Source organism: Phaethon aethereus (assembly GCF_964289735.1).
Source record: "Phaethon aethereus genome assembly, chromosome: 10".
Lineage (NCBI taxonomy): Eukaryota > Metazoa > Chordata > Aves > Phaethontiformes > Phaethontidae > Phaethon > Phaethon aethereus.
In genome coordinates, this window is record NC_138586.1 from 4,789,457 (window position 1) to 4,812,805 (window position 23,349).

Genomic DNA, 23,349 nt, shown 5'->3' on the forward strand with positions numbered 1-23,349 from the left:
TAGGTAAATAGATTTGGAACACCAAATGACTGAATCCTCAAAATTCCTAGTATGAAGATGACAAATCCTAAGTATAGGCATTGTTGCAATTCACTGGGTGCTCACCTGCTGGCAGCAGAGACTTCTTTTGTTTTCTTTCCCTCCACAGAAGCCAAATGCTGTTCCAGTGCTTCAAGCAAGCTGCTGGGTGCCTAAAGTTAAAGTATATATAAAACACTGCTTCTAGACAACACAGCATTGTTTAGTACACAGATTAGTTTCCTCATCCACTAAAGACAAACAAAAATTCACACATCAATAACTGTGCCTTTGGGTTTTGCTACCATCCTGCACACCTATCTAGCCAGTTGTGGTTCTTTAAAAGAAGTGGTGCCACAGAGACATGAAGTAAGGATTCCCCCAGAGTAGGTCTGCTTCTGTGTACACAGTTGCGTTCTTGTTTTTGGCAATAGTATTCGCTACCTTAAGATTAATCCAATAATCACAGCTGATTAAGCAGTACGCCCTTAAACTCAGCGAGGTACCAAAATGAAGTCTTTGCACTTTTGATCCCCTTTCCCCCATAACATAAAAAAGTCAATCACTTTCCATTCAAGTATTTACAGTCAAAGGTTTGCATTAGAAACACTTGACTACAGCAGGATGTTGGGTTTGATAAAAAGGTAACCAAATTCAACCTGATCCCAACAACACTATTGCAGAGTGAGTAGCTATTCAACACCTGACTACAAAATAAACCAACTCAATTACTTCAAAGCCTTTGGCAACCTAAAACATTAGAAACTAGCAACATCACTTCAAATAAAGTTGGGTTTTGGTGGCTCCCCCCACCCTCCCAAAAAAGTGTTACCCACTTTTTAAACATTAAGCTCTTTTTAAAGCAGTGAAGAAGATTCCAAAAAACAGGGTTCCTGCTGAATTTAAGTGGCGAGAAGTCAAGCACTAGACACCTCAGCTAAGACCTGAGACACCTAAACGAGCTTACCAAGACTTTTGAGATCACATCCACAACATTATTCAGTACCCGAGACAAAAATTTTTAACTGGTAAGTAACAGAATAGAGCAAGTTTAAAGTATACAAAGGCACACCAGAGCTGCTTTGGTTCCTACAGAAAACAAGAAAAAAGTGCCAATCATAACCTGCCTTCTTTCCACCAATGTACTTCTATCCACTACAGAAATACTTCTTCCATACCAAAGGAAACAGCTTTAATGCTCAGAATAAATTTGAGCTCATCTTGATTATGCAGTCTTAGTAGGAAGTAAGATTTCTCCAAGTCACCCTATAAAAGCAACCTCCATCAAGCAGAATAATTAGGCCAACACTTTTGGAAGAGTTCACTGCCTTGCTATGCTAGCCACATTGCTGTCATGGCTTTTAACTACAGTCCATGCTCCATAAAACAAGTGAAATAAATCCTACTGCAGATTCAGATGAAGGGAATAGACCTCTAAAGTTTTAAGCTACTTGCCAGCTCAGTCTTTCTCATCTGGCAGTGTTCAGAGACATTAAGGCTCTCTTACCACTTGCCAACTTTCAGTAGGTAGAACAGATCTGATAGGCATTGTTTGTAAGAAAAACAAGCTTGCCCTTGCTAGCCTTTCTGTACCAAAAGCTAGACCAAAGTATTTCCCGGAAAGAGGAAAAATATTAATCACACAAGGCTTTGGCAAGCTCCCCTCTGAAATACTGAGCACAATTCTAGCTTTCCACATCCAATGAAGACCAATTCAAGATACAACAGATAGGAAAAAAACCACCCACAATTAGAATAATCCTAGAAAAAGGCTTGTCTTAAAGTTAAGGCCTGAGTTGGTATTTCTTTCTATAAATACAGATAGACAGAGTAGTTGCCTCAAAACTGGTCATGAATAAATTCAGCGTTCAAACTAGACAGCTAAACCCCAAGGGGGAACATTCTGAAATACCCTTCTAGAAATGTATCAGGGATAACGGGGGGGGGGGGGGGGGGGGGCGGAGGCGGAGAAGGAGAAAAAAAAAACCCCATACTTCTACCTTTCAGGAGGAACAATAGTTTGCAAAAGGCATTGCATGACACAGCTAGATAGATAATAGCAGGAGACTACACCCTAACTCCAGAAAGTTTTTCCTAGACTTCATTGTTTTTTCAAGGCACTCTAAAACTTATCTGTATGGAAAAGCATATCCTATACTTATTGTTTCTAAAACCCTCCAAAGCTCCTCAACCACAAAACCTAAACCAAACAAACCAGTAACTTCTCTGAGCTTTCTCATTGCTGCAGACATCCAACAAAACATCAGAGATGAAATTTTGAGCTAACAGTTCTTAGCTGTTTTATATCCGAAAACATGCCTGGGCTAATACAGACATTTTGACTTGAAAAAGGCTGTATTTTACGACCCAGTCTCCCTCCCCCCACCCAAAGACATCTGACAGCCTAACATCCATACAGAGGAAAATGACTCTGCTGTTTGTGAAAAACAGTAACAGAAAGTTGTAAGCAGAAAGTAAGCAACATCATTGTGAAACAGGGCACCTACAAAGGAAAATATTTTCTTTATAGGAACTGGCAAGAGTGCCAGTAGTGTGAACATTATAATCAAGGGAGAAAAACAGTTATACAGCAGCAGTAATAATAAACTGCTAAAGATATAAAACCACTGTTTTCAGGAACAGCTTCAGGAAACTCTGAAATATGCATAACCCAGAACAGAATATATACCAGAAGCATAAACAAAGTTTTGGGGAAAAAAAATTAAATATGGTAGACCAGAATAGAAACAAAAGACATGATCCTGTCAGAACTTATTTCAGAAACATAGGCACACTGATAATTAAATTTTTGTGAAAGCCTAGTATTAAGAAATTTAGCAAATTCTTTTAACATAGCTGTAAATGGATGTAAAATTATTCAACTCCTATTAAATGCCATGAAATTTACTATGGAAGTGGAATGCTTAGCAGTGGCACTGAAGTTGCCAAAATACAGAGGATGCTGACACCTACCACCACAGTTCAGAGAGTTGCCTTTCAGGTCTAAGTGCACTTACAACAATATAGCTGAGCTACTAGAAAAAAAATGTTGTGAGAATGGTAGATATAAAGGGTTTTGCTCACTGAAAGTGTCAGATATAAAAAGCAGCAAAATGAAGTTAAATCCCCTATTCTCAGTAAATCAAAAAACCTTGCTTTGAAGAGCCATCTAATGACCCAATTAACCAGACAAGTGCACACAAACCCAGTGAAGTACAACTTCAGACTTGAGTATCATTTAAGTAGCTTAACACAGACCAGCTGAATACTGCAGTACTAATCAAAAGACAGAGCAAGATGCTAAGATCAAACACCAATAAAAACCATCAAACTACTGGTTTTACTCATCGTCTGCTCTTACCATGCTGGTTACAGTCATATTTCTTTCCTACCACAAAGGTCTAGAAGTTCTCTAAAGGGGTTAATATTAAGTGCTAGGAGCAAGTATTAGAGGTTTGTACTTTGAAACATGTATGATTTCAGATGGAAATCATACTATAGGCAGTAACAAACAACACTGACAATGGAAGTTCGTGGTTTAGATTTGATTTGCATATTAAAAAGACACTGATGAAGTATATGCAAATCTTCATACTTGATATATTTTTACACGATTAACCCATGAAATTTCATTTCCTGAAAGTACTATAAGATTAGATGCGACTGTTCCAAGTTTACACATTAGATTTTAACTGTTTCACACTGACTCCTCTTGAACAGCTTCAGTACTCTAGACCTCTAAGGCACTTGGAGTTTATTGCCCGAGTTTCCCCGACAGATTACCATTTATTCTACCTATCAGGTTACTCTGAGCTACAGAAAGAATAACAAATACCTCTGTCCTGTTGGGTTAGTCCTAGGTTAGAAATACAATATCCCTATGAACCGAAGGAACTTGCAAAGAGTAACTTTGTGCCCCTCTGTGGACTATCAGCGTTTCCTGTTCACCAGGTCAAACCACCTTTCTCACCTCCTTGCTGCCCCTCAATTTATCCTCACTAGAAGGTCTTCCCCTGCATTCCGCTTTTTAGACTAAAAGTTCCAGTGCACAACCTGTATTGCACATGTCCCTCATACTACTGAGTAATACTGAAGGCAGTGTTAAATGCTGATATAGAAACACCAAATCTATTCAGACCTCAGGGGAAAAGAAAAAAATTATTGACTGAACTAGCTAACTGTAATGTTTAAGTGTATCAGAAGACATTAAGTTACAGTGAAATGGAAGGTTTTCCTCAAGGCATGGCAAGGTGCTTGTGGCTTCCATGCCAGTGAATCCTCTGTGATAAAACACAGAAGTTCTTGAAAAATATTTTCTGTGAGTTTTATTGCTTTAAACAATCAAAAAAGTCTTATTATCTTACTGCAAAGTGCAAGTACTGAGTACATTCAATCAATGGGAAAAGTCACTATACATATTTCCCCTATATCAAAACATAGAAAGGAATACATTTGAGATGAATGATTACTATGATACACACCAACTTTTAAAAATGGAAAGAACAAAATAACCACGTTAATCAGTATGATATGTACACTGACCTGAGTAAGATCTGGAATGTCACCCTGATCAATTCCAACTTGCTGGGTTTACAGAAAAAAAGAAGGAAAAAAAAAAAGTACATTACTTCATGGCCATGAAAATAAACAACAGTGATGTTACATAGAAACTAACGTTAAGAAGGGATATTTGTAACTCTTTGAACTGCTATGAGTTTCACTAGGAATACACCTTAGAAATTAAAAGTGCATTTCATTGCATCTCAAAACAAACCCAAGTTTTCATCCAGCCTAATTTTTTCATGCAGAAAAGCTTACAAGGAGCATTAGGAACACCCACATTGCTTACTGGAACTACTTTTCCATTTTGAGCAGTTACAGTAAAGGAGATACATATATACACTGTAACATTCTGTTCATACATTTTGGGTCATTCATGACATAACAACACTTCAGAAAGTGTACTGTTTTGTCTGGCTAATAAAAAGGATACCCACGAATCTAATCTCACTTCATGTTAATGAGTCTCCACAGTCTGTAAAATACCTAATCTGTAAAATACTTCCTTGTATTGTGAAGTTAAGCAAACATTAATCTGTTTGTGAAGTTGTTGTTATGAATATAGACTACCGTAGCAGTACAGACAGCTGAATGATATCTTTTTCATAGACATAAATTTATTTACCTCTGCTACTTTGAGGAATTCTGACAATTTGGTCATTCTGGCTAGAAATTTTTTGTAAATATCCAAGCCTTCTTTGCACTGGTTCTTCTTCATATCAAAATATCTTTCTGAGGATGCAAATAAAACTCTTGTAAGGTAACAGCCTCCCCAGCAAAACCTGACACAGCATTATAAAAGTTAATTCAAGACAAGCTTTAGGGAGAGAACTGATATTATTAACTCAGAGTTATTCAGATTTCAAAGTTTAGAAGAATACCTGACACCTTTTGTAATAAGTCGGTCAATAGAAAAATAAATGTTTTTCTATTTCAGTACATTAGAATATAATGCGAAGCTTTATTAAGCATGGATGTGAACCACTGCAATTGTTAGATTAGGTATTTAGGGGAATATTTTCAAGAAGTCATCTTATTAGCTGGCAATGAGGCAAGTTATTTTATAATTTAAAAACATTCCTGGTATTTATTTACATTTTTAGACCCTGTATCGACATGTTTTGATGTTTCTAAAAGGTCTCAATATCCAAAAGACATCAGAATGGCTACTGAAGTGGTTCATATACTGAATTGACATACCAAAAGGAGTATCAACCACATCCTTCACTTTTTATGGTTTTGCTGTATATACTCATAGATAATTCATTGAGTAAAAACTAGTGGATTAACAGAACAAACTGATCAGATGTTTTCATTCAGAAATTTGCTTAAAATAGCCACTGTATGTCTTTGCTAAGAAGTTATCACTTGAACAAAAAACCCTACGTGTCATCTACTAGGTTCATGTAGATTCAGGTACCAGGTAAAAGTGAAAAATCAAGCTACAAAGAAAGTATGGGAAACCAGAAGTCAGTCATACTGTGACTATACTAAATACTCAAAATAACAGGTACCTCCCAAATACTTTTACAGTCCAGTTGCCAAAGGTTATCCACTGCACATTTGGTATTTTGTTTTAGTCTCACCAGTCACCCCCTCATGTCAACTTCTGTTTCAAGATGCATTCTTCAAGGTAGAAGCGTATATTTAAGCCTATGCTAGTTGCCACTGAAACTAAGACAGGCTTAATGGAGCAGAGACAATCTATTAGGAAATTGCAGTCAGAATCTTTAGTTCTCTCAATATCTTTCACAAAAGTTAAAAAGCTAAAAAAATTCTCACATACCTAAAAGATTAATAATCCCCTCATTGTATGCTGCAAAAAGTCTAATGGAATCTTTAAAGAGGAGCATAAAGGCAGCATTTATAACACCATTTGTTAGTTCATTTGGATTTGCCTGTGTAGAAAGCAATGAGAAAGTAAATTAGTATTTAATAAAATAATGAAACTCTCGCTTCAAAACGAGAAGGTGTTACCTAACATTGGGCTTAAAGTACTTACATCAAAATCAAGGAGTGCATCAAGCTGGTTCTGTATGATTGGAAGGGTTTTCAGAAGTTTTTCAGCATTCATGGTTCTCATCACTCCATCTATCCTACAGATTAGAAGACACATGTTTACAAGCTACCAAGAGACCTCAGCATATTACGCTGTTTCAACAATACTATATTGTTCAAAGGGCCAAAAGGAACACCAAACTATGATAAGCTCAAGAACAACTGGTACCTCCCTCCACACCCAGTATGAAAGATCCAATAAAAGAAGCAGTAATAGTCTTACCCTCTTTTCATTTTGGTGAAGTCAACTGCTACAAGTCTATATGAAAGTGCTTTTTCATTCAAGTATCTGCTATATCGCCTAATGAAGGTAGACATATCATAACCTAAAAGTTAAGCATTTGTAAGTTAAACATTTTGGAGAGGTACTGTTTCTTTTAAGCTTTTTTCAAGAACTGTTCTCCTACTAGCCCATGTTACATCAACTTGCATAAAAAGCCCTTATAGGCACTTTCCAGAGTCTTGAGATTCACTACCTTGAGATGTAATGTTACAGTTTCTTCCCAACTTGGTAAGATTAGGAAAGCGTTCACTGCAATTATGAGACTAAACACACTGAAATATCAGGCAAGAACCAACCATAAAATATTAGGGAAGAACCAAGCAGCTCTTATTGAGATGTTCTTGAAATCCGACTAAAAATGTATTCCTAGTAAAAATGCCAAAGACTTCAGTAACTTATCTGCAATGCCTCAAAAACTGCATAAAAACACAAAAGTGTTTTCTACCATTGGCAAGTAATTAAAAGACTTCTCAGAGATTTGAAAGAGTTCTCACTGTTTATGTGGCACATCCTAGTTATCATTCCATGCACCTTAACAGTAAACATTTACTCCTACGACACTAAAATGCAACAGAAAAAATGTATCATTGTGCTAATATTAATCAGATTTATTCTAGTCAGCATTAAGAGTTCACTTTTTAAAATTTACAGGTGTGTATGCACATGATACATACATTACAGACAAATTTCTAGCACTCAGCTAGCTAACTCAGAATCTCACTTTCCTTATGTCTGCATTCTTGGTTGTTTGGTGCCTCATGCAATATAAATTGTAATGCCCTTTCATTTAGATGTGATTTGGCTCCTAGAGTACACCGCCACAGGCACTATCACAGACCTGAAAATCAGTAATTTCCTTCAGTGAAAGATCCTTACCCTGCATGGCACTTTTGTCCAGGTAGTTATTTAAATTGAACAAAGTGTTTCGGGATGCAAGATACTGGATAAAGCGCTGTTGGTGAAGAAAAAAATAGAGACCATCATTGTTGTGAGAGTCAAAACATTTAAGCATATTACAAGAAAACTACACTTACCTGGTAACTGTTTCTAGTAACGTCTACCAACAATAGAAATTAGTTAAAAGTGAAAAATTTCAAGGAAAACCGGAAGCTACTCATTAGCAAAGCCTCTGAAATCCCAAACTCTATTTGGCAAAAATACAAATTTAAACTAAATAAAAAGATATCACTGCCTGTGAATAGAAGACCAATAGTCCTAAAGGAAGCTGCTTAGGTTAATTTTGTAGTTCAGAACAGACAAGCTAGAAAACACAAAACAAAATTACCACTCACATTATCCAAGCTCCCAAGGTTTACATAGCTCTACTGCTGTTGTAGAAGCAGGAGACAGGCTTAGTTACAAAGTTTAAAAGTAATTAGTTACAGTAATGCTTCTGGAGCTGTGGTGAGCAGCAGCACTGGGGTTGTAATTTTATATATATCTATCTTAAAAATAATGCTGTCATTTGACTAAACAACGTTTAAGTTTGTCAAGTAATAGCTGACTCCATTAATAACACAAGACACAAACACATCCAGATGGCAAGGTAGTTTTAAAAGTTCCTCTGCCACTGTTCCACACAGATCTCCAATGATTGTGCTTTCTTGACTTTCTTACTTCTTTCTACGTGTTTTAGTCCATAAAAAGAGGATTATGATCAGTATGGCTGAAGAGACTTGTTACATCTTTGATCCAAATCCCTCTGCTGCTACAGCACACAGGGCCTGTTTCCTCCACCCTCCACGGTGGAAATCCACCTGTCTGCCAGTTTTGGATATTGCGCTCTGCAAAACTAGCGTTTTTTCAGTCAGGCTCAGTATAACACTTGCTCTTTGGGAATTTTAATGAGGGCCTAGCACAGCAACAGAAAATTCTTCTCACAAGTACTATTCAAACTGAAAGCAGTACTTTCACCTTGCAAGGGGCCCAAATGATTGCCCAACTTGTCGCATACCACCTCATGAGTAACTCCAAATGTTTTCTCAGCCTATAGCTACGGATCTCACACAAGTTTACAACAGGCAGCTTGCCTACCAACAGTTTTGGCACTGTTTTAACTTCTTATTCTGTTTTCCAGTCGATTTATCTGGTTTTTGTACATCTCAGTACTGCATTCAAAGAGATATAGAGGAAGAAAAATAGTTGGAACATGATCAAGAACAGAACAGTGACATTCAAAAGGTGTCTATACACATTTCAAAATTAGCTACTGTTCTGAATCTCATTTTAAAAGGGACAAGGCTAACTCTGACTCTCCAGATGTTAGGGGTCTTGCATTGCACAATGAACAGGTGAGAGGAGTTTTAGCCTGTTTCACCCAAAACTTCTTCACAAGAAACAGGTAATCATGTTGAACAAGAAACTGCAAGACAGTGATTGCTCAGACAACATTTTGACCTTCTGCTATAATTACTTGTGCTTAAAATAGAAGTCAAACACCTGATAATTTTTTACCTGTTTAAGAAAAAGGCCTCTTAATGTAAAGGCCTCTTTATTAGAAGAGTGAGGAGTACACTCATGTTCCACCTGAAATTACAGTACCAGTGTTCCAGCCCCACTATCTCAGCAGGCATAAAGGAATTCTTTTTCAAGTTTCAAACACACCCATTCAAAGCTGAGGAGCAGTTTTGGTACAGAGATAAGAATTCAACTCTTCTGCCACTACAAAACACTGTAGGGGCAAACAGATACTGATTGGTAGCCCATAACTCTAAGTTTTGTTTTTCCCCCCACCTATGGTTCCATTGTGGGCTTTTTTTCTTCCCCCCCAACTCTCAGTATGTAGATATGAACTGTACTGAAAGAAGAGAGAATAAAATATACAAACTGATTTACAGCATTCAGTTTAGCTTTACACTTGGAATAAGTAGTGAATTCCAAGCAGTGAATTTTACTTTGTTTTATCCTCTAATTTCAGCCTATTATCTGTTGAAACTACAATTTAAGCACATAAATAACTTGGGAATGTGTTAACAAAGAGCACACTATGTTTTACAGGTCATTTCAAATACGTTTACAGAGCTTTGGAGAGAGGAAGTAACACTAAGTTTTCAGAGCAGTTTAATGGCTGGAAGCGCCACCTTTAAGAATCATCATTTCAATATTACCAGTAGTCAACAATTATTTGTTAGGTGAATGACTACACACAAGTTCAGGACTAAACTGTCATCTGACAAAGAAAAAATTTAGTTTTTAATGAAAGGACTGTGTAAGAGAGGCTACATTTCTAATGCCATGTTATTGTCCGGGAAGCTTTTCATAGTGATGAAACAATTTAAGTAAACTAAAGGCAATAGAAACCTGTTTCAGAGGAATGTTAACGGCAACAGCATATGAAGATTTAGCCCATTAGATGATGATTTGCAAGATCAAATATTCTAGTCACCATATTCCGCCCCCCCTTTAGTAAGCATTCTTATCTGTTAACAGGTTGGCTGCACATTTATGGAGTGCTAACAAGGCTCTTGCTGTGCTCTTACTGATAAGCGCTAGCCTAATGAAGTAAAGCCCATTAGAAGTTTTTCAAGTCTGTACTCTAGAAAGGTCACTCATCATTCTCTCACAACCCAATCCAGATACTGGCAGGTAAATTGCAAACACTGATGTACTTCAGTATTGAAATAATGAAGGAATTTTTTCTTCTCTGGAGAAGTTCTTTACAGCCATCAGCAGAGGAAAAACAAAGACATTTGAAAAATTGCAGTACATATCTAATGCTTCATAGATTGAGACAATTTTTTAAAACACTGTCAAGGACACTTTAACAGACCTAATCATGTCTTACCTCATTTCCGTACATCATGAGGTGGTGTGTTGTAATTAGAGCTTTGAACACTACAACCCAGCTACTGTTTGCAGTTCTCTCAAAGAGTGTGTCTGCCAACTGCGGAATATTCACATTCATTTCATTTGTGCACTGTATTAGATCTAAATTAAAGAAGAAGAAGAAAAAAAAAAAGTCAAAGCATTACAATTAGTTATATGCTCAAAGAGGATATTTTGTGGTTTTACATTGAGAATTCATACTGGCTGCATTAACTTCAGTTCTTTGTTTAAGGAATAATTGAACTATTTTATATTCCATGCTCAAATTCACTGCATTTTACGGAAAGATTCCAGGTATGAACTTCAAAGGCATTTCAATAATTTTAGAGAGTCCCAATATCTCATCAATAAATAACCTGTTCCAGTGGAAACTCTATGTCCAAATTATTGTCCAAAAGCCAGTATAGACCTTCTGGATGCTCAATGCCTGAAGCCACTCAATCTAACAAAAAAAATTAAGATCAGAGAAGCAAGGAAAAGCTGAGACATCTATACCTCATGAGATCAGCAAGCAGTAAGTATCCTGCAACTCAGACCTAAGCCAGAGTACTAACACACATGACAGCAAACGAGATGCTACAAACGTGTAATAAGCCTCTTTTCTATAAGAATTAAGAGCAGGAATTTGCATCTACACACCTACTGAGTGTTTTTCGGTGGGTCATGGCAGGTCTCAGGCTTTTGTATTAAAAAAACCCCAAACAACTCTTTGTGTCCAAGACTGATTATAAACTCAACAGTAGAACATTAGTTTGCGAAGTCAGAGACAGAGAACTTCAAGTCTCTCCCTAGTATTGGTACAAGACCATAACAGGCTCCAGCAGATACATGGGAAAAAAGCCTACCTGAGAAGGCTAGTGAAGGCACTTGCTGAGAAGAGAGCAAAGAACTGAATCCAGGACTGTTCTAAACCCCTCAAGACATGCACATTAGACATTTATTCTCTCTCTGAGCTAAATTTGGCTCAGGTGTGATCAAAGTACACCTTAAGGACTGGGCAAGGCCAGTAAAACAAACATCTAGTTTGAAAAGCTTCCTTTGTGGCCTCTTGTTTAAGCCAAGTCTGTGAGCAGTCTGTTGGTTGCAGATGTTTATGTGGTTTGTCTGTGTCAGTACTTGAAGAAAGGTGGGTGCTTGGGAAGTTGGGCAACAAGTGAATACTGAGGTGTCTGCACCACTGAAATGGCCAACTTATTTGTCTTATTAGCAGTATGTAGAGGACAGACTACATTATCATCAGCAATTTAAACATGAACTTAGAGATCACACATTGATAGTTTAGGACAAAATATTTCATAGAAATATTTGCACTTAGCATTTTTATCTGTTCTAGTACACAGAATATATTACAGATGTATCTTAATTAAAGATTTGTTTATTAAGAAAATGAAGTAATTTGATCAAGGATTACTGTTTAGAATAATTTAATAACAAGAGTTAATTTTAACAGAGTAAAAAGTTTTAGATAGTATGTTGTCAAGGTAGAAAGCTATAAAATGCAAATTCTAAGAAGTTACTAATTTCATTCTGATGTCAAAGGTTTCTAAATATGCAGAAAACACGCAAGTTGGGATGAAAACTTTCTTCCTTATTAGTAACACAAAAAAACCACTGAAATAACTGCACAAAAAGAAGAGCACTGAAAAGAAATTTTAAACAAGCTATACTACTCAACAAGAAGGTTTTGATGTATTAAAATATTTCAATATTTACATATGTGAAAATTCTCAATAAACAAGTCATCTGGTAGATGCTGCTTGCTACTCGTAGCTGTACCATCATCAGATGCTGTGTCAAATTAAGAAGTGCTTTAAAATTTCTCAAAGTCCAAACAGTCCATAGACAATTATTGCCCAATATAATGAAGCAAGTCCCGATTCCAGAATTTATACATTGAGAAAACTTGAATTTTAATTCAATAGCCTCATCTACTGAATGAGAACTTTGTTATGACATTTCTAAATAATTCTCACAAAACATTAAGGCAAATAAGTCTTCCTAAATCGATCAGTTTATAACCAAGCATTATAAAGACACTGCTGTTAGATCTTGCTTGGTATTTTTCAAGTAACTGAACTGTCTGTAACAAGCACAGAAATGTTACAGAACTATTACAAGTTATAATTCCTATTCTCAGTTTATAAAAGCCAACCGAAAAAAAAACCAAACACCCCAAAATATCTATACAGAGCAATGCCTATAACATTATCACTAGGTAACAGTTAAAGAAATTCCATTGATCTGCTGAGGTCAGAGACAACACAGCCTACCAAAAATATTATTTCTGCACAAAGTCCTTTTCCTTCACATGACCACTAAGCAAGTCAAAACCTTCACTGAAGATTTTCAATATTAAAAGTGCTTATTAAATAATACATTAAACCGAAAGGGAAGATCCAGGTTAAAACCAAAAAACCTTCTGCTCTCAAGTCAAATTAGCCAAGCTTACTTCATGTTTTGCCAGCACTCTCCACAAAGATTTCAGTCTTGTCACCTTCCCTTAAGCTAAGGCCTGCCAGCAGATGTTCCAGTAGACCCTAAGATGATGCTGAAACACCTGGAAGATCCCTTGCATATACTTATGTCTAAGACTGCTGCTAAATGTGTTCTTGTAGTCCTGGCTCAGGCACAATGTGACAGAAATCCTGCTGTTAGCAACTGCATCGAATGCTGTGACTGATCACCTCTCCTTAAGCCACAAATCCATAAAAAAAAAAAAAAAGCTTTGGCTTATCAAGCCATCATAAAGGTTTACCACCACAAAAAGCCATCCAGATGTCTACCTTCAGAAGGGAGCAACTGCCTTCTGCTTTGGTACACAAGACTAAAAGAAGTCTTCTGCCAAGTGACAGTAACAGAGTAGAAGTTGATAGACCTCTGGTGCATTTGAGAAGCTCATATATTACTGTTTTATTCCACAGGTGTAGTTCCACGTGACTGAGAAATGCAGTTCCAGTAATTCTGTAAAAGTGCTAGTAAGGTTTTCCAGCATGTGCTACTTGCTTCTGTAAGACATGAGCCTGACCATTTTAAACAGCAACCAAAAGGAAATATTTCACACATGTAGGGCTACTCAGAGTCTCATTCAAGCTGTGCTTGAGGTTGGAGGGCCTGAGTGAGCTGCAAGTCCCATGCACTTCAGACACCTGCTGAGGACGACAAACACTGTCTCCCCTGAAGACCATTTTTATTGAGGACACTTACCACAGTGGTGGTCTTTCGTTTCAAAATCTCCTTGAAGGCACAAACACATAAGCCACAGTTGCCAATACCGAAGAACACATGCTTAGGCAAATGAAACCTTTCTAAAATACTGAACAAAGAACGAACAGTGGAAAAAAAATCTCAGTGCATTTCATAGGCCAAAACTGGACTTTCAGGAAAGCATATTGCAAAAATATAAATTTAAAGAGACTCTTTAATAAGGCTACTTAGGGCATTCTTTTTAATTATTATTTTACAACTAGTAATAATAAAGCTAGCATCACATTTGAATTCTAGCAATTGAGACACATAACCAAAAAAGCAAGTGTCATTTATCTAATATAATTCTTCTAAATCTGCAATAGGAATATCTACATCGAAACAACTGTATGGGTCTGTTACAGCTGGCAGCAGAGAAGGAAAAAAGGCTATTAACACCACACATCTGGAAGCATAAAGGAATACATGCACCTGAGAGACTGACAGCTGGGCAACCATAATATGGGTGTCGGCAGCAAAAACTGGAATGAAATGCGTAGGGCAAGTGATCCTCATTTTCTTATCGCACTACTTACATAAACACTTTGCAACTCAAAGCATTTTGCCAGTCACCCAGAGGAATCATTTCAACTGCAAGCGAAACCGCGGTGCTATTTCTAGAATGGAATTTAGAAACATGTTAACAACACACAAGAAGGGAAAAAGAAGAAAAAAAAAAGAAAAAGGCAGGGGGAGGAAATCAAACAGCTTTAAACCAGAAGAGTACTGTAGGGGTTTTCAAGCAGCCTGGAAGAGCTGTGGAAATCTTACTGTCTAGAAAGAGTAATGAGGATTTCTCTTCCACAGCTCATCTGAAATACTAGCACATCATCTATGAAACCATACAGCTCTTCGGAGAATAGCATGCATAAATCCAGATATTAACAACAACAAAAAAAAAATCAGGTTTTTTGAAAACTCCCAGCCAGGCACTGATCAAGACTGAACTGACATACTTTTCAACTTTCAAGTAACAAGAAAATAATAATTTTCTTGATTCAGGAATATCTCTTGAGAGAGAACTGTAAATACATAAAGACAACCATAATGGTTTAACATTCCATATTTCTCCCATTTTGTCACAGGACTGAAACTGCTCTAAGACAGATATAAGAATTAAGAACACTTTCCTTAACCATGTCAGTCTTGGGAAAAAATTACATTTTCTTTTTGGAAGTTGCACCATAAACTATGGATTACAAAAACATAAAACAGAATAGCCACTCCAGCAAACTTTTTTAACGTAGCTTAAGGAATTCTTGCTGGAAGACTTAATTAAAAAGACAGCACCTGGCTGCTGCAAATATTTTTATGCCTATGTGCTCTTACAGTGCAGATTTGATAGCAATCTTTAAATTTCACTTATATAATCACTAAATCTGAACTTAAGAGCTACTTTACCAGAAGCAAAGCAATTGTCCCACTCCCCCACTAAACAATGATACATGATGGCCCATCAAGGTTTCTAAAAAGCTTTAAACAATTGCTAAATAAAACCCATGTTTACAGATTACAACAACATTATCGATTTTTTTGTTCAAGTTAAATTTTCTCAATTACTGTACTGAAAATTTCACAGATTACTAAAGAGCTTCAACTTAAAGACAGCAACCTCACTGCCTGTGGAAGAGTTCAAGAATTTTTCTTACAACTTGCACATCTCCACAAGAACCACACTGCATCAGCATTCACCCGACAGTCATGAGCTCTAGCTGCCAAAAGTAAGAAGGGGCAGATACAAAAAAAACCCCAAAACTGTGGTAGTCATAATGTGGTATTATTGGCAAAACTTAAAAGTTTGCAATGATTTGGAGGAGACCTGAACTTTCTCCTAAAGCAAAAGGCTTAAGAGCCTAATTCTGTTACATAATACAATTTTGTAGAAAGAAGTGATAATACAAGATTTCCAAAGCTTGTGTATGTATAGGAGTTTTAAGTTTTGATGAGTAAATAAACTACCTTCCCCTCCCCTGTGCTTCTTAAGTGGGCTACATACAACAACAGAAGTTGTTTTTTCCTTTATTGCTGTGTTCACTTAGAAGTTTAACATGCAATTAATTTAGGGGTTTGTATTTTTCTAAATTGTGGTCTACACACAAGTCTACTCTGCCAATTACCGACTTGGTTATAGCTTTAATTTATTCTTTTTTTTTTTTTTATCATGGGTTTTCAATAGTTAGCCAAGAAAAGATATGTCACCAAAAGCATAATCTAGCCCCACTCCACTGCAACCCAAACTCAGAAGGCTGAGGGAAGGTGAGAGAAGCCACACTGGGGAAGAAGAGACAAGACCTGCAGGTGCTTCACTAAGAGAAAAGATGAGCCTCTGTATAATATTTTGTGTTACCCTAAAATATTACAAAATACTACAGAAATAGTTCTACTGACTTATTTAGGACATCGTGACCTACTTTAAAAGGAAAAACCCCCAAGTATTCCCATTGACATTGCTTAGATGTTGTTTTTTTGTGGGTTTTTTCTGCTCTTCAAGAAAAGATGACTGTACTACTCAGCAGTTAGCAGCCAGACAAAACCCAAGACTCTTAAATACTAGTTCACACGCTGCATGTGTAACATCTTCCCATAAATACCCAACTGTAATATTATAGTTTTTCTTGCTGAGGAAACTTGGTAATAAAAGGGATTTTAAGAATTAATCTCAATAGAGTGCACAAACTGATACTCCTCCACAATCCCCAACAGCACTACAGCAACTCTCAAAAACATGTGTTGGGGAAGCTTTTTCTTGAGCAGCAATTACAAGTAATACCAGATGGTGTAGTATTTTTAATGACACACACATGTAGCGAAGAAGGTACAACCAGCAGTGTTGCATTAAATCCATGCCATATTTTCCTGTATAATTTGCTCCTATTGGATAGTACTTGCACTGTATCTTTCAAAACACATTGTGTGGTTTTCCTGGAGATTACAGTATTTAAGCTAGCATGTTACCTGCTTGCATTTAATACAAGTAAGTTTTGTGTACAGTGAAAAAATAAGAAGTGCCATGCAAAGGCTTGCAGATGTTTGAAAAGCAGAGCCTGAGTATGCGCAATGAAGACCAGAGAATGTTCATTGGGATTTTTTTTTAACCCCTTACAGAGATATTTGTGATACCATACATGTATTTCACATCTTTTTTTCCCCACCCCACAAAAGTATTCCTCTACTTCAGATACCAAGTCAGAATAACAAGCTTTTTGTCTGTCTTAGATCAAAGTGAAGAGAAAGTGTCTGAGAAAGTGAATTACACCAAAACACAGAACTCATCTGGCACGGAAGGGGTCCTTCAGGAGACTGACAGCTCTAAACAGGTTTGTATCAAAAGATATTCAAAGGAATCTGATAATCAAAAGGCAACCTCAGTTTATGCTATTGTCACGCTGAGTTTTTCCAGGTTTCCATTTTCTTATTTTGTGAGAGTAACTTGTAGTAGATGACACTATTTTAAGGATATTTTCAAACAATACACTATATTTTTCAAGCTTTAGAAGCTTTCAAACTATTGAGCAAACTGTCACCACTTTCTGGCTTCCTGTTATGTTGCCACTTCTGGACTCAAGGATTGCCTCATCAAGTTGTTCTACCACAGGCAGAACAACACAAGATAAAATAAGGTAACTTTGAAAAGATATCTTTAAAAGAGGAAATTATCAGTTACTCAGTTTTAAGGCTTTTCATTTCAACATAGTAGCTGCAATATTCACTACTGTAGCTGGATTCCACTCATTCAGATCAATAACAGATGACATATATAGATCTGGTTGTTTTTAACTATTTGATCCGCATCAAAAGCTCTCACACAAGAAGTCTGTATTAACAGACAAGTGCCCTAGTGTCAGAGAGGCAAACTATCCTCAAATCGTACAACTAAGTGTGCTTCTTCTGAGCGCTTGAACAGTGGACTCCCCTTAGTACCACCAACTTGAACGAGTCCTGCACAACTATCAGCCTGCTCCCTTGACTTTGAAGAAATCAGCATAAAGCTTCATGTCTTCTTTCCTCTCACTAATGGAAACACACACACTTATTTCACTTTTAATAGATGGCGAATGGGTATATTGCACAATGTACAAGGTTTGAAGCATTCAGTGCACTTTCGAGCAAACAGTAACTTCAATTGCTATCCAGTTACTAAAACCTGACGCAAAGCAACGCCACTGATACTTTTGTAGCTATCAATGGTAGCTTTCTGCATCTTTTGGTATACAAAAAAGAGTTTAACATATTAAGTTTAAATATATCAGCGGCAACATCCTCTCATTCTGGAGAGATGTATTGGTCCACCTTCGCCCTTCCCCTTACCTCGCTGCAAGTCTTTTTACCTCGTTTGAAGAGCCGTAAGACAGAAAGCTATGATACTTCGGGAAATGCTAGAAATACTTAAACGGCTGCACTCCACCAGATGCTCAGAAGGACGGAAGCGAACTTAAAAATATAACTTCTCGCTCACAACGGTAAAGCCACACCACTTAACCCACCTCTTCCCCAGGTGCCGAATTAATAAGCACTACTGTATCCACAGCACATAAGCTATGAAGCTCTCACCGGGAGTTCACAAGGTTGGAATATTTTGTTTCCCGGGCGCGACAAGGTGTTACAAAGATCACTCCCCCTCCACGTGTAAAATAAGTTTTGAAGAGCAAACCATGCAGGTTCACCCAGCTTTAGGCGGCACACAGACAGACACAAACGCACCCCCCCCCCCCCCCCCCCCGGTGCAAGCGGCTGCGCTCCGCTCTCACCTCCCCTCCGCCGGCAGCGGGAGGGGAGCGAGGCCACACCGGCCTCCTCGCGGCTCAGCGCGGATGCCCTGCGGGAGAACCGCGGGCCCGCCCCGGCCACCCCCCGCCCCGGCGCGCAGGCCGCCACCGCGGGGTCCTACTCACAGTCCAAGTGTTTCTTCTTGGGGCCCATCACCTCGTGGGTCGTCGCCTTGCAGACAGCTTTGGCGACGGCCGAGCCGGTGACGCTGTGCTGCGCCGCCGTGATGCGGTCGGTGATCGACTGCCCCGACATCGTCGGCGCGGCCCTGGCGGCGGCTCCCCCCGCGGACCCGCCGCGGCGGGCAGCAAGGCCGAGGCAGCGGCTCCCCCGCGGCCGGGCGGCGGGCGCAGCCTCCCCGGGGGAAGGGCGCCGGCAGCTCCCTCCGATGCGGCGCCGGCGAGGGCGACCGGGGAGTCCTCGCCGGGCTCCGCCTCACGGGCTCCTCTCGACCCCCGCCGCAGCCCCGCGGTGCGGCGACGACCCCTCGCCGCCCGGTCCCGCCGCTCGGCTGGCCGCGCCCGGCCCGGCTCTGCGCTGCCTGCGGCCGCGGGCTGCGCTCCGGCTTTCCCTTTCACATTTACGCTCCCAGACAAAATGGCGGCGGCCGCGGCGGCGGCAGCGTCAGGTGACCGCGCGCCCGCCCCGCTCCGGGGCCTCGCGCGGCGCTGGGCGGCGCGCGCTGTCGCCCCCCGGGAGGACGCGCGCAGCGTGTGGCGGGAAGCTGCCTGCGGCGCGGCCGCGTGCCCCGTGGGGCTTCTCCGTCACAGGCGGAGTCAGCGACTCGACGTCACGTCGCGTCAGGGAGCGTTTGGCGGCTTGGGAGCGGGTGCCGTCCCTCCCGGCGGGGAACCCCTGGCACGCGGGGGGCCCTCCGGCTCATGGCGCGACCCTCCGCCTCCAGCAGCTCGTTGCTCTTGGGGTGGATTTACAAGCGAAAATAAAAACTCGCCGGTCGTCATTGCGTTGCCTCTGGTAAGGGAAGCACCGCCGGCGGACCAGCACAGCCCTGCGATGTCAGAGCGGTGGAGGAGATGAGCTAACAGGCCTTGCTGTCGGTTTTTGGCGGGACGAGTTTCCCCATGGAGCCTTGTCCAGCGACGTCGGCGCCTGCAGGGTTGCAGAGGCGTGGGAGGACCCCGCAGTCCTGCCGCGCTGTGGGGAGGCTCCCCCTCTTGCAGGCTGCGGGGTAGGAATAACGCCGCTCTGGAGGGGAGCGGCTTGCGTCTCGGGCGGGGAGCCGAAAGCCTGTTAAACCGCAGCGGCGGCTGCCGGGCATGGGCCTGGTTTTGAGGAGATGGGACTTGTACGTTTAAAATGACACCGAGGAACCAGGCGGGACAGCACCCAGGTGATGGGTCCAGCCAAAAACGGCGGGGAGGAGCGGTGGTTCACTCGACATGCGCGTTCGCTTGTTGCCGTTTCCCGGCGAGCAAACAGGAGCCTGGGCGCAGGATTTGCCAGGTGTGGCAGCGCTTTCCCCGGTGCGGACGCTGGCCCGTTGCAGCTGGACCTTTATCAGGAAAACGTTTCAGACCGCCATTAATCGCATGTTAACGGTACCGTGCAAGCAGGGGTAAACAAACAGCCGAGGAATGACGGGCTCTGCGGCTCCCCCGGTCATCCTAGCCTGGCTGTCTTCATACCAGCTTACTACTTGGCTAAAAATACAAAGGAGGTTTTGTGGCGGGTTGACCTTGGCTGGGCGCCAGGCGCCCACCGAGCTGCTCTGTCACTCCCCTCCCCAGCAGGACGTGCCGAGGGGGGGAGAAAATAAGATGGAGAAGAACTCGTGGGTCAAGATAAAGGCAGTTTAACGAAGCAAAAGCAAAGGCCGCGTGTGGAAGCGAAGGAAAACAAGATTATTCTCTACTTCCCATCAGCAGGAGATGCCCAGGCGCTCCCGGGAAGCAGGGCTCCGGCACGCGTAGCCGTGATAGAGAGAGAGAAGATCTATCTTCTTCTGATAGAGAAGATCAGCAAATACAGCAAGAGTTATTTTAGGTTACCACTTTGAAGTAAAAACACAAAAAGTAAGGAGAGTAACAAGGAGGCAGTTGAATATGAGCGTTATAAAGGAAAACCTAGCAGCTTCTGACAGTCAAGTCATATTTCGGGGTGCTGATTAAAGCTTTATTGCTTACATTATCCCTAAAGTGAGATGCTCCATAAATACGCGTGCTAGACCGCCAAACACCCAACCGTCTGTTATTGCGCTACACCTATTTAAAGCGACAAAGCAGGAAATGTTTGCATCCACAGTAGTGTGTATTTCACTAATACGTAACATTCTCCTGTCTTTTCATAATATTTTTACAACACAGGCGGCATTTATTAAGTGCTTCAGCACATTCCTTGCAGGCAATTAGTTGACCACAGGCAATGAGGACTACCGATACGTAATCTTGCTAGCGCTTACAACTTATGCTATATAATTAAATCATCTTTATACCCAACATGCAGATTTACACATTCCCATTAACTACTGTCCCCTGTCCTTTGACAGATAGATGTTATTCTCCCATGCTGTGGGCTTCTTCCACTCCTCCAAATGTTCATAAGAACAGGCTATGACTTGGGCCCCATCTGCCAAGATGGATACTCAGGAGAGGAGAAGCAGTAGGTTCGATCATTGGGCACCAATACCGGCGTGGTTTGGGTCATCACTGCACTCGTCCGGTTCCTTGCGAAACTCGCTCTTTATCGGCTCGGGTCGTTCCTGCTGCATTACTTCCTGCAACATACAACTCACATCACAGATTATTTTTCCCCTGAAGGTTAAATATCCTTGAGGCACACACCAGGTCTCCCCAGCGTTCTGCACTACCCACCCAGTAAACCCGGGTCCTTGAGCAAAAACTGTCCCACGAATGCGTTTGCCTTTTCCCACGGGAGGAGCAACCCACACCGCCTTCCCCAGCCACTTCCCTGTGTGCACTACAGGGACCTTATCTCCTCCCACAGTATGTAGAGGTTTTGTCTGGGCAGGACCAGGACGGTTAGCAGATCCTCTGGTGTTAACCAGCCAAGTGGCTTCTGCTAAATTTATGTCCCAGTGCTTCCATGCCCCGTTGCGCAATGTTCTCAACATAGTCTTTAACAGTCCATTATATCTCGCAATATTTCCAGAGGCTTGTGCCTGACAGGGGATGTGATACACCCACTCAATGCCGTGTTTCTTAGCCCTGGAGCTTATGAGGTTCTTTCAGAAATGAGTCCCATTGTCTGACTCAATTCTTTATGGGGTACCATGTCGCCACAACATTTGCCTTTCAAGGCCTTCGACGGTGTTTCGGGCAGTGGCGTGGTTTACAGGGTATGTTTCTAGCCAACCGGTAGTTGCTTCCGTCACGGTGAGCAGGTAGCGCTTGCTTTGGGGTATTCGTGGCAGTGGTCCAATACAGTCAATTTGCCAGGCCTCACCATATCGAAAACCCAGCCACCACCCTCCCAGTTCCAGGGAGACTTTACTCGTGTGGCTCACTTGATTGCGGCACATGTTTCACATTCACGAGTGACCTGTGTGATGGCCTCCACGGTCAGGTCCAGCCCTCGATCACAAGCCCATCTGTATGTTGCATCTCTCCCTAGATGTCTTGATGTTTCATGGGCCCATCAAGCTACAAATAGCTCACCCTTATGCTCCCAGTCCAGGTCCACCTGAGCTACTTCAATTTTGACAGCCTTCTCTACTTGATCGTTGTTTCCATGTTCTTCAGTGGTGCGGCTTTTGGGCGCGTGAGCATCTACATGACGTACTTTTAGAGTGATGTTTTCTACCTGGGCAGCACGGTCCTGCCACAGTGCAGCAGCCCAGATGGGTTTACCCTTGCACTGCCAGTTGGTCTTCTTCCACTGCTAGCCACCCCCACAGGGCATTAGCCACCATCCAGGAGTCAGTACAGAGATAGAGTGCTGGCCACTTTTCTCATTCAGCAATCTCTAGGGCTAGTTGGATGGCTTTCACTTCTGCAAACTGACTTGACTCAACTTCTCCTTCAGTGGCTTCAGTGACTTGTTGTGTGGGACTCCACACAGCAGCTTTCCGCTTCTGATGGTTTCCTGCAACACAACAGGATCCATCAGTAGGCAAAGCGTAACGCCTTTCGTCTTCTGATAACGCATTACGTGGTGGTGCCTCTTGGGCATGAGCCACCTCCTCAGGCAATGCTCCAAAATCTCTGCCTTCTGGCCAGCCCATGGTCTCTTCCGGGATTCCTGGGTGGTGGGGTTCCCCCAGTCAAGCTCGTTCCCAAACTCAGCAAAATAAAGAGGTGAGCAGTGCAGCCGACAAACTGCGCGACCCGCGGCAGAAGCTCGCCACTTAACAACTACTGCAACGAGGGCACGCTTAATACAAAACTGCTGTTGCCTCGGGCCCCAGGGTGGGTGCCAAAAAGGACTGCGGCGGCTTGGCCTTGGCTGGGTGCCAGGCGCCCACCGAGCTGCTCTGTCACTCCCCTCCCCAGCAGACCCAGTGCAGGTTTAAACAGAACCGCACAGGCGAGCAGGGACGGCTCCCGAGCGGAGCCGTCTGTCTTGCGATACCGTTGAAAAGCACGATGGCCCCGTAAAAATATTAGTGGTCCTGTGAT

At 41.3% G+C, this 23,349-nt stretch overlaps 1 protein-coding gene across 1 annotated transcript in view; it reads right to left on the minus strand.

Annotated features, from left to right (window-relative positions):
* The window catches only part of LOC309408359 (phosphatidylinositol-binding clathrin assembly protein-like), a gene marked incomplete at both ends in the record, with an annotated part of 28,480 nt that extends 9,471 nt beyond the window's left edge, over positions 1-19,009 (minus strand). The window contains 9 exons of the mRNA XM_082004170.1: positions 106-191; positions 4,561-4,602; positions 5,204-5,310; positions 6,365-6,476; positions 6,581-6,674; positions 6,860-6,962; positions 7,796-7,871; positions 10,704-10,846; positions 18,880-19,009. Coding sequence (XP_081860296.1) covers positions 106-191; positions 4,561-4,602; positions 5,204-5,310; positions 6,365-6,476; positions 6,581-6,674; positions 6,860-6,962; positions 7,796-7,871; positions 10,704-10,846; positions 18,880-19,009 — 893 coding nt within the window. The remainder of the gene's footprint in view (positions 1-105; positions 192-4,560; positions 4,603-5,203; positions 5,311-6,364; positions 6,477-6,580; positions 6,675-6,859; positions 6,963-7,795; positions 7,872-10,703; positions 10,847-18,879) is intronic.
* Between the last annotated feature and the right edge of the window lie 4,340 nt (positions 19,010-23,349).